This window comes from Miscanthus floridulus, chromosome 17 (genome assembly GCF_019320115.1).
Source record: "Miscanthus floridulus cultivar M001 chromosome 17, ASM1932011v1, whole genome shotgun sequence".
In the NCBI taxonomy this organism is placed as follows: domain Eukaryota; kingdom Viridiplantae; phylum Streptophyta; class Magnoliopsida; order Poales; family Poaceae; genus Miscanthus; species Miscanthus floridulus.
In genome coordinates, this window is record NC_089596.1 from 82342835 (window position 1) to 82355153 (window position 12319).

At 42.3% G+C, this 12319-nt stretch overlaps 1 protein-coding gene across 2 annotated transcripts; it reads left to right on the forward strand.

Moving 5' to 3' along the window:
• The first annotated feature begins 3444 nt into the window (after positions 1-3444).
• Positions 3445-10938, forward strand: LOC136517976 (protein ESMERALDA 1-like). Of its 2 annotated transcripts, XM_066511631.1 has the most exons (10): positions 3445-3952; positions 5193-5262; positions 6483-6550; positions 6678-6766; positions 7936-8133; positions 9027-9231; positions 9368-9535; positions 9714-9881; positions 9964-10154; positions 10257-10938. In XM_066511631.1, exons 1-10 carry the CDS (start codon positions 3500-3502, stop codon positions 10417-10419), a joined length of 1773 nt encoding a protein of 590 aa, XP_066367728.1. In that variant the 5' UTR covers positions 3445-3499; the 3' UTR covers positions 10420-10938. The 2 variants fall into 2 exon arrangements, with proteins under 2 accessions (XP_066367728.1, XP_066367729.1); XM_066511632.1 differs by lacking the exon at positions 10257-10938 and having other exon boundaries at positions 9978-10139.
• The last annotated feature ends 1381 nt before the right edge of the window (positions 10939-12319 follow it).

The following is a 12319-nucleotide window of genomic DNA, read 5'->3' on the forward strand; positions in this document are numbered from 1 at the left end:
TAATCCTTTTTTATCAATTTGTGACAGGATGACCCCTCCCACGTCGCACCAGTTGTACCCCTTCTTGAGGTGGAGTACGACGACCCCCTTTTTCCACCAGATGACGAGGTTTTCAAGAGGCGTTCGAGGGATCCTTACATTCCTGAGACTTAGTTCATTACATCGAACTTATGTCGAACAAATATTGTCGTTGAAAACTTGCAGACTCATAAATCAATGAAAATGTTATGTGGCAACTTATCGTTCATTTATTTGCTTCATGTTCATTTCAACTTGCGCACGATCGCGGCATCACTTATAGTTTTGTATAGCACCGACAACAACTTAATTGAAGCTAGATGTTGTCTGTCCACGTCACTGTCGCGTCGTCGTCTATGACGCGACACTGACACGCCATGTAGCATGCGCGTGGCACTAACGTACCGTGGACTCTGGCGCGGCAGAACCTGAGCTATGGCGTGGTCGAACCAGTGGGCTACGGCGCTGTATTCGAGATAATTTCACCCGATTACATTTATTTTAGAAATTTTGAACGCGTGATACAAACAGATGTGATCACTTAAGATCGATCATGGGTAATTTGAGTACATGAAACATGGATACAATACATCAGTAGTTCAAATAGAATATAAGACAACACAATGAAATTTCTACTACATAGCTACATTGATCATTAATAAAGCATAGAACTAATAGTCGGCGCAATTAAAAACCCTCAGTCAGAAACATATTGAGTAAGCAACTCGTCGTCCGAGTACCAATCCTCAACCACAACCCTGTTGTTGTGGCTAGGCTCACCTGCATTGCCCTGATCTGCCTTTCGCCTATAGTAAGCGGCATCCGCTTTATCTGCGGCCTCTACGACCTGAGTGAAGAACGCGTCGTCATCCTTCTCCGTCTGCAAGCCCGCCTCTGCTAGAGCGATGAGCTCGCTCAGTCTGTCAGTGTCGTCCTCAACCTCCTCCGCCTGCAAGCCTGCCTTTGCTATAGCGATGAGCTCGCTCAGTCTACCAGTGTCGTCTTCAGCCTCCTCCGCCTGCAAGCCCACCTCTGTTAGAGCGATGAGCTCGCTGAGTCTGACAGTGTCGTCCTTATCCTTGTCCCCCTCATCAGACAATATAATCGGTGATTCAACGGTGCGATGAGCTCGCTTTCTGTGCTCATCTAACTTCTTTTCCTCATACCTTGCACAAGCCATCTCTACAACATGGTCCTCGCTGCATCCAATCTCTTCATATATAAAATGCAATAAGTTAGCAACACGACTATATTACATTTAAAATCAGGCAACGAAAAAAGGCTTTAAAGTACTCACTGGCACATAATGAAACAACATGCTCGTTCAAGACCTGCATCTGTACTCTTGTCTCCTCCCTTGTCTTCTTCCTTGCCCTCTCCTCCTCTAATATCATCCGTCTCTCTAATCTCCATTTGATAAGCCCAACGTTAATCGGGTTACAAATACCACGCTGTTTAGCAAACTCACGCATCTTATCTTTGTAATATTTAACGAAAAGGTTGACGTAGTCAAGTATATATCCCCTCTTTTGTGCAGTTACTTGCTTCCCCTTCAGTTCATCCAAGAACTTAGCTTGACCATTATAATATTTTCACCTGTATTTCCTAGTGCTATGTTCAAACGATAAATTATATCATACATGTCTTAGCAAAAGAAACAAAATACGATTTTATGTTTACCATAAAAATAACCAACCTCATTATAGTCAATCATATGGCCACAATAATGGCCTATTCCAAGCTTCAAAGAAACTAGATCGTAGTTGAATTTAACACCACATTCGCACTTGACTGACGGTGCTTTATAAATTAACCTTTCTTTCTTCTTTTGCTTTGCTTTTGGAGGTTCTTCGGGTCATTTGTTCTTAAGACCATACAATCACTCCCTAAAACGACATTTCACCATTGAATACATCTAAATAACGTGACATTAGTATATGACACATATAGCTCAACATTTTAACATATACACTTTGTACTTACTTCATATTTGTTTGGACACATAAACTTTAACGTATTGTCAGGGTTTATCATGGCTCGGTCTCCGTAATGACACAGAGGAGGTTTCTCGAGTCGTCTAACTGCGGCTAAGTGCTTCTCCTTAGCCATCATTGGAAGGGGTTAGGGAGAGGTGGAACCCACCGCTCGAAGTGCTTTTGTGAATGTCGTCCTCTCCACCAATCGTCGAAAAGGAGATACCTGAGGTCAAACTTGTCTGCATCGTTGATCCACTGAAAGAAAAAGCACCTCTCATGGTTCTACACAACAAAAAATCAATAAAATATTAGTAACCTAGTAATACAAATGAAGAAGAAAAATATACGGAAACAATTACTTACATTAAAACGACTACACGCGTAGAAGCAACGAGCCGCTGTGTCCGGATGTCTCGATTGAAACACGTCGGCCGGACGATCACAGTTAGGGACAGGGAGTTCAGGTGGGACGAGGGCATCTTTGCTAGACTTGTCAGGGTATAATTCTCTAGTACGACCCCGTTTTCGCCATAACTGCTTCCGAAATATGTCTTCCATATAATAAAACGGTTCAAATTAAACATCAATCAAACACACTGTAAATTAATGTAAAATATAATCATTTGCAATGCAACTAAAATAATATAACCGACAATTATAGCAATAAAAATATACATGATAAACATACTTCTAACTAAATAATTAACCTTAACATTGACAAAATCAAACTAATATCTTTCTTCAAACCGTAGATCATAGTTCCCAAACATAATTTTTCTCCTAAACTTAGCTCTCATTCATAATATACTATCCACCATTTAAACGAAAATAAAATATGCGTCATTACCTTGCACGAGGACGAGGAGGGAGAGAGGCGGCCGGGGAATGGAAGGGAAGGGAGAGAGACGACAACGGAGGGCCGGGTGGGGGCCGGGCTGCCGGCGTTCGTGGCGTGGCGATCGGCGTGCTCGGCGGCGGGTTGGCGCGGGCAGACGCAGGCGCGGCAGCCAGGCGGCCTTGCTGCTCGGGCAGCGGGACTGGTGGCGGGAGTTTTATTCGGCTCTGCTACGCCACGGATCAGGGCGCGATAGTGCCGCGTCAAGATCGGTGACACGGCAGGCCCTGCCCCGTCAGCGGTCAGCGATTCCGGTCGTCGCCACATCAGCCCTCTACCCGCCACCATGCATGACGCGGTATAGGCATTTGGCCGCGCCTGAACAATAGACGCAGCCAAAAGTATTAGTTAAAAAAACGACCATTTAAAATAAGTTTTCAAAGAGCGTTAAAATTAAAAAAAAAAACCGAGTCGACGCCACCTCGCCACGCCGCGCTCGGTCGGTCACGCGCCGCGCACTCGCCCCGCTGGTTCGCCTGCACACGCGCCACCTCGTCCTCCTCGCCCCGCCCCGCCCCCCTCTCGTCTCGCCCCCATTGCGCGGCGCGGGCGGCAGCGATCTCGTGCGGGGGAGGCCTAGACCTAGCTTCGGAGGGGCGGCACCGACCCAATGCAGGGGCATGCGTACAGCCGCCTGGGCAGCTTCGGCTCCGCGGCGAGCGCGCCGTCCCCGCCGCCGCCACCGTCGCCGTCGTCCCCGGTGCCGGCTGGGGCCGGCGCTGGCGGGGGCAGCCGGACGTCCGCGAAGGCGGGTTCGGCGAGGGGCATCCCGGGGGCCGCGGCCTCGGCAACGGCGGCGGCGCGGGCGGGGGTCGCCCACCGTGGCGGCGGCGCGGCGCGGAGGCTGGCCAGGGCGGTGCTCGCGACGCTGCTGCGGAGGCAGGCGGTGTTCCTCTTCGCGCCGCTGCTGTACGTCGCCGCGATGCTGCTGTACATGGGCTCCCTCCCGCTCGACGCCGTGCCGCGGATAATCGCGCGCCAGCCGCCCGGGTCGGTGTACCGCAGCCCGCAACTGTACGCGCGGCTCCGCGCCGACATGGACGCCGATAACTCCACCGGCGCGGTTAGTGTGTGTCTCCCTCCTCCTTGCACGTTTGTTTCAGCATTTTAATTTTGTTTGCGGGGCTTGCAATGTGGCGCAAATGTTTGGCCCTATTGATCACAGAATGGTTGAAGCATGATCGAGCTTATGCATAATAAGCAGCGTAATGCTTTTGCATATTGTGGTCGAGCTGAGATGGTGTAACATGCTCTTTAGATTATTTTAAGTGGTGTTGATCAATCCGAACTGGCACCTGGTCGTCTTCTAATAGTGAGGAAATGGGTGACAATGGACATGTGCTTGAACCGTGGGTTTTATATTGTTATTTACTTGTTCATGTGATTGCTTTGTGTCATGGGATGATATGAACGACCATTTTGTCACATCTTCTGAAACTTGGTTCAGGTTGGCAGTCATGTTAGAATGTTATTGGTCCTTGTTACATTGCAAGATCACTGGTTGGTTTAGTCAAATTGTCTCATCCAAATTAGTATGTGCTATCCTGCCCTTTGCTCTTAATAAATACAAAAAGTGTGGTTTCTTTATCCATTATTACACCATGCTCTCATAAGTGATGTTCGTTTTGCTTGCCCTTATTGTCATGGAGAATATTTATTAAAAAAAAATCCAGTTGCACTCATGATCAAGAAGCTCCAGTTGCACTCGCACCACAACAAGCAAACCTCGCCTGCATTTCTGGTGTTTAAGTGTTCTGCATCTCGTTTGCTGTCATCTTCACTGCCTTTTATTCGTGTATCACTTATAACATCCTTTTATTATGTCCTCAAATGAAACAATGTAACCGTGGTTTGACAGACAAAACAAATCAATTTCAAATTATCCGGTGCAAAATATGGGTGAATGGACAAAGAAACTGAATTCCAAATGAACCAAAGTAAAGTCTGGTTGAGTGGACCAAAGAAATAAATTTCGATATGCAATCTGCTGAAACCTGTTTATGCGCATGGAATACAGTGCATGAATGATGAAAAGATAAAAACATCAAATCCATCTGCAGATAGGCCTTTTCTTTTATTATGCCAAGTGGAATAAGAACATTGAGTGAGTATATATTTGCATCTATTTACATCTTTCATTACAAATATCCCACAGAATATATTAACTGGACGGCATCCAGCAATGAGGTAGAAAAAAGCCCTGTACTTCTGTTTCCATGTTTTGATGATTATAATTTTCTGCTTCTTATTTGTGTTAATTTTGCATGTATGCTTCTTCCTCTCACGTTGTCATATTTTTCTAGCTAGCAACTGTATGGAGGCACACTTACAAAGGTGGCACATGGCGGCCCTGCATAAAAAATGTGACAGATGGTATGCCACTTTCTTGCCGTTCTTCCGTTTGTTTGGCTCTTGACTAAATATTGTGCATCAGATGTGCAGATTTCGTGCACTTGTAATTTCTAATTCTTTTTGTTCCTTCTAACGTCTTGTTTTAGGGTACTTCTAATGTGTCTTTGATGCAATTCAGGTTATTTTGTTTCCTTTCTAATATGTAGATTGTAAAACCCCTGAACGCATTCATATTTGTGAATGGAAGACTTTTTTTCCTTGTATTTGATCATTACAGAAGTTAATTTAAATGGTCTTATGTTTTGATTTTAGCAAATGGACTGTTGTTGCACATAGTTACGTTGTTATATAGAACTGCAAACAGGCAAACAAGAGTAAAGCTACTGGCCTACTGCTTATTATGCTCCACTGTAATGAGTTCATCATTTTTTTTTTTGGAAAAGAGCATAACTCTGCTTTTAGAAAGCAATATCTTGGTTTCTGCAGGCGCGTATGTATTTTTTATTTTTGGGTGGTGTGGTGTGTGTTGTATTTGGGGTCTCTTCCCCCTTTTTTTTCTTCTAAATATAATAAAGCACAGTTCTCCTGCGTTTTCGAGAAAAAATATCTGGTTACAGAACAGCTGGGGTTGCCAGCTTGAACAAAGTGTAAAGGGGTGACAAGCCAAAGACCCTACTACAACAAAGCTAAATTTCAGAGATGTCATAATGAGTTTATCATACAACTACAACAAAGCTAAATTTCAGAGATGTCATAATGAGTTTATCATACAACTTACAAGCAGGCAGCAGCGCATATTGGGGCTATGATTCTCGGCATATGATTGACAAGTGTTTATGATTAACTGATCATCTTCCTGATATAAGAAAAGTTCTCTTCCTTCTATGATTTGTTTTTTTACCAAGTTTACATTTGGAAGAGTCAGATGCGGTACCACCTCCAGTGCTTCTGTTATTAAACTCACAGTGTAAAAATTATTCAAACCATATTAATTTTGACGCAAGATATTTTATAGGCTAGTTTGTTTGGACAAATGAAAATTTACCCTAATAGTATCCAATTTTAAAAATCTTTTCATAATATACGAAAATTTAGAGGTTAATGAAAGTGTCAATATATCACTCTCGGAAGGCGGAAACATCATTTTTGTTTCGTGACTGGAATTAGTTCCGTTTAGAAAACTTGCATATTCCCCCTGGTCTCTCTCTCTCTCTAATAGTTTATTCCATAAATTCTGTTAGGTTTACCTGAATCAAATGGCTACATATACGTTGAGGCAAATGGTGGTTTAAATCAACAAAGGACATCAGTAATCGCCTTACCTCAGTGTTTCTGATTACTCCTGATATTTTATATTTTTGTTAACTGCTATGTGGTATCTTGAGTTACTAACTCATGCCTCTATTTATTTATTTTTTTCTGTTTTTTTTTTTCAGATCTGCAATGCAGTCGCCATTGCTGGTTTTCTGAATGCTACTCTTATCATCCCAAATTTCCATTTCCATAGCATTTGGAGGGATCCTAGGTGCATTCCCCACCTCTCAACTCAAATTTGTATTAAGTACTGGAACATACCATTAACCCCTGTAAGCTAAATGGATTTCCCCTCAGTTCATGATGTAAAACCATAATATGTCGTTTTCTTCTAGTATGCATGGTGATCTTGCTTGATGCAAATGTAAGATGTGGCCTTTCATTCTTGCAAACACTCCTGCAGTTTTAACATTTGAGTTTTTAAGTTCTCTAGAATGTTGAATTCACACTTTATATCTTGTTTGCATCATTATCACTCTAGAATATTGATGGAGTTCGTTTAAAAAAATAGAATATTGATGGAGCAAGATCATGTATTGAAGCTGTTCTGCAGGCTGTTGCGCTTGAGAGCAGTTTATGGTGTACTGCTGGGGCTTTAGCGCTCCAGGAAACCTGGAGCTGATCCTAAGGTCGCTCGCCATGGTCAATTAATCCTCTTATATAGCAGAGGTGCTGGTGGTGGTCGTTTGTAGTGTTTGGTGGCGCGTCTTTAGCTAATCCTTTGCTAGGCATGTGTGTGCTGGGTTGGGGAGAAGGCATTCTGCCTATCTCACTTGTTTTATTCTCTTTTCTTCTTAATGAAATGGCATACAGCTCTCCTGCATAGTTTGAGATTTTTTTTAAAACATGGTTTTGTATTACAGTATGATTTCAAGTAAGGTTGAGGGAGTTGTACTGCATAATGGACAAAATTATGTAGATCTGAAGTTAGTTGTGCACTATGTTGCTAGTTTTGTTGACTTCACTAGTTAACACACCATAAAGGTATTGGTTTTTATCCTTATTTGCATGTCATGTTGGGAAAACTTCGCTTCAGTGACTGAATTGCGGTTTCTTATTATTGCTGAGAAATTTCTAAAAGGGTTATATCAATTAGTTCTAGGAGGAAAATAACATTTTTTTAACGGTTGGATTGCTTTATCTATTGTTGGGTGTTGTATACATTTGGCACTTGGTTCGATTGGATGGCTCTGCCTTTTGTTAAGTTGTTTCACTTTCTTCAGGTTCTTTGACAGTTCAGGTGGTTGTGTAAATATTATCGATTGTTCCTGTGCACTGTGAGATTTAGCGTCGTGTTAGCTGATGCAAACGCCATCTGTCAGTATTATACTTTTCTGCTTGTAAATTTTATTAAAATCAGACATTTCATTTTGGATCCAGCAAATTCAGTGATATCTATGATAAAGATCACTTTGTACAACGTCTACAAAATGATGTTCGAGTAGTCGACAAAATTCCGGATTTTATAATGGAGCGGTTTGGTCATAATCTCAGCAATGTGTTCAATTTCAAGATAAAGGCTTGGGCACGTATTCAATATTACAAAGATGTTGTTCTTCCAAAATTAGTTGAAGAAAGGTGAGTTTAAATACAGTTCAGTTACTACTTGAATCTTCTGTTATCTTGGCACACAAAAAAAATCCCTTCACTGGCAACCCTAAAAATAGTGGCAGGGTGCGGACTTGTTGCACCTATGGTTTGGGTAGTTGCAGTGGTTTGCAGCCCATTGGGTTTGGGTGTGACCCAGGTTACAATGAAGCCCCGTAGGGTGAAGCCGGGGTTCAGTAGTTTTATCGGTTGGTTTGACTTACGTTCTTTCTCGGAGTAAAAACCGCGGGGGGCGGTCTTCGCCATCAGTTGCTTACATTCCATATGATTTAACTGGAGTACTAATTCAAATGTTATAGCTTTATTAATTGGTAACACAACCTCTGTATCTGATTACAATCATTTACTGTAGAATAGAGAGCACTTCTAGTATGTTGGATGTGAATTTGATATTAAACTTGACATGGGAATCTGTAAAAGCATATATATGATATATTTATAACCACTACAACCTTTTTATTGTACTTGCTATGATATTGATATATGTTAACGTAGGATATCCTATATTAAAAATCATTAGTGGTGTTTGGAGCATCTCTTCAACTTTATCCTCTTAAATTTATTCTAGAAGGATACTACCTTTTTATTCATGAAACTTATCTGCAGCAACCATTTCCTCTGACTCGATCAATTCTTTCATTCTTTGCCATCAAAAGTTTCTGTGACCTGTTGCTTGTGGAAGCTGACTTTCGAGGATTACTAAATTGTTGACACTCCCTTTAATGATGGAATTAGGTGTCAAATCATTTCCCTGTTTACAAGGGCACTACTATTTAGCTAGGAGTTTCTATTTTGTTAAGTATCATGAAGTGTTCAATTCAATTATAATGCATTTCTTTCTGATGCTATGCTCTTTAGTGCAGGTTCATCAGGATTTCTCCTTTTGCCAACCGACTCTCGTTTGATGCACCTTCTGCTGTTCAACGGTTGAGATGCTTGGCAAACTTTGAAGCCTTAAAATTCTCTAAACAAATTGTGTCTTTGTCTGAAACCTTAGTTTCTCGAATGAGAGAGAAAAGTGTTGCAAGTGATGGAAAATATATCTCAGTGCATCTTCGTTTTGAGGAGGTTGGATCTCTTTCATGAAATTCAATGCTTATGTGTTTGGGAACCAAGGATCCACCCTTATGTATTTGAATCTTGTGCGTAATATGCTGCCAGTGTTCTGAAGTAAGTGTGGCATCTGCTAATTGTCATCTTGCAGGATATGATTGCCTTCTCATGTTGTGTATATGATGGTGGTGATGAGGAGAAGAAGGAAATGGATGCAGCCAGAGAAATAGGTTGGAGAGGGAAATTTACTAAGAGAGGACGAGTAATAAGACCAGGAGTAATCAGAATGAATGGAAAATGTCCTCTTACACCTTTGGAGGTATGTCAGTATCTAATATCAGAAGGTAGAACAACTGCTGTTATTGACATTTCAGAAATTTGCTCTCAAGCACATTTTGCTGGTCCATGCTTTGTTCGTTTTCTTTTATTCAGTTTAAAACAAATTCATTTAGTATCAGGCAGAATTTGTCTTGAGAAACTTATCTTGTGATGTTTAGGTTGGGTTAATGCTTCGTGGAATGGGTTTCAGCAATAAGACTGCAATCTTTTTGGCATCTGGAAAGATTTACAGAGCAGAGAAGAACATGGCTTCTCTTCTTGAAATGTTTCCTCTCCTACAGACAAAAGAGACACTGGCATCAGAAGAGGAACTTGCTCCATTCAAGGTAGGAACTGCAGGGTTAGCTACATTTTTTTTGTTCTGTACTTCCATACGTTGATTGTTCTTAAACGACTCATTATTGCCAGAATTTCTCCTCAAGGATGGCTGCTGTTGACTATAGTGTTTGTGCCCAAAGTGAAGTTTTTGTGACCACACAAGGTGGAAATTTCCCGCATTTCCTTATGGGTCACAGGAGATACTTGTATGGTGGGCATTCAAAAACAATTAAACCAGACAAAAGAAGGCTTGCCGTACTCTTTGATAATCCACGTATAGGGTATGATAACACTATTTGCCCATAGTGTTGTTTTGGTTTATCTTGAGTTCTAAGCACTTGACCATCTTGTTTGTTAAAACCATAATTTTCATTTATGTGCAGGTGGAAGGCATTGAAGCGGCACTTGCTTAATATGAGAGCACACAGCGATGCCAAGGGGATTGAAATGAAAAGACCAAACGAATCTATATATACCTTTCCATGTCCTGACTGCATGTGCCGCTTGAATAGAACAGAACACTCGAAATCCAAACACAGTAGATAGTATCTCGTAGTTGCATTTCCTGACTAACCCTATTCTTTCTGACATCCAGTTTAGTTTGTTCATTCTTCATTTGCTGTGCGGCTTTTCATTACTTCATCTGCAAGCATACTTGCCAGTTGCCACAGCATTGAAGGCAATCTATTCTCCCTATGTAGCGGGTTTTTCCTTGTATAGCATATGCCAGCATGGAAACCCCAGATTCCTCTGTGGAGTATATTAGACTAATTGTGATGCTAACTATATATCAACTGACTATAATCCTCAGCAACAGATCTGACTCCAGTAGGATACTACCCATTGTCAATGAAGTATCGAATGGTTTTGGGTAGTATTGCTGTTGTACATGGTTCATTAGCAGTCTGTCATCATGTACAAATTTTGAATGGAAGACAGGCATTGTAAAAAAAATTCTCATCTTGCCCGAAAATTGGCATTGTTGCAATAGTCTCCCTGTATTCTTTTAGCTAGGTCTTCGCTGTTGTAACTGTGTCTTACACTTCTATTCACAATTCTAACATTGGAAACTGCCCAGTGGAACTTGATTCTTGCTATATCAGTATGGCGCAAGGTATCTGCTTATTTGCAATAATGTGTTCAGAAGCTGCTGTAGTGAGTTTAATTGTCATTATCCGATGGTCGAGCATCAGAGAGTGAGCTCAAGGTAAGATCCGTCGTGCCTAGGGATGGCAATCCTACTTGCCGATGTGGGTACTCACGGGTGTGGGTGTTGGTACAAAATTTCACTCGTGGGTATAAGTATGGATATAAGATTCTACCCATTGGTCTATGTGTGGATATATTGTTTCTCATCTGTTCTAGTTATAATATAACTCGCTGATGTGGGTACCCACGGGTATCATATCCAACGAGGGCGGGTACAAATAGGGGTGCAGTTAAAAAATATTATCTGTTACATAATTCGTCACGGATAGGTTTTACTCCACTCACATCTTACTTGAAATAGCCTATAATGCAACATCATTTGTGGTCTGGTGGGGCTGGAATATGTGACGGAGGCAACGCCTTTCACTTGGTGGGAGGAAGATAAGGAGTTCAGGTCAGATAAATAAAACGGACTTGGTAGCGCCCGGACGTCTCATCCGAGTGTTAGCGTCTGGACGCTGCCCGCACAGGGAGCGAACGATCGTCTAGCGCGTCGGGTTCATGAGGGAGCGCACCAGTAGTGGTCCCGCGCCACCCCGCACGTCGCCCACGCCGTCCCAGACGCTTCCCACGCCCATGTACAACACCCAATCTACTTTTGAAACATCCAAATACAACCGTTGCAATATACAAAAGAAGACAGATGAAACACTTGAAACAAGTGTCTGAAAACACTTGCGAAAATGCTTGAAAACATTTGAAAACCATTGCAAACATATGCAACATTCAGATGAAACACTTGCAAACATACGTATGAAACACTTGAAACATATGCTTGCAACATGCATGTATATGCAACATCTAGATCTACTTCTGCAACATCCAAACAAACAACTTGCAACATTCGTCTAGAACAGATGAAATATTTGGAACATACACTTGAAACATATGTGTATAGCCATTACAACATGTGCAACATCCCGATCTACTTTCGCAACATCGATATATAACACTTGCAACATACCTAAAAAAATATCTGAAAACACTTGAAACATACTATTGCAACATGCGTTTCAGCATAGCATCTGCGGCTGCTTGGACGAACGGAGGCTCATCGACGTAGAGCTCGACGCCGGCTGGGAGCTCGAAGTCGCGAAGTGGCGAGAAAGTAGCTGGTGTGGAGCTCGGCGGCGGCACGGACCTCGGCAGGAGCAAGGGCAGGCGAATGGAGTACGGCCGCGACGGGAGGCGCGAGTCCGGGAGCGAGCTAGCGAGCGCCTAGCACGTCGGGCTCGCC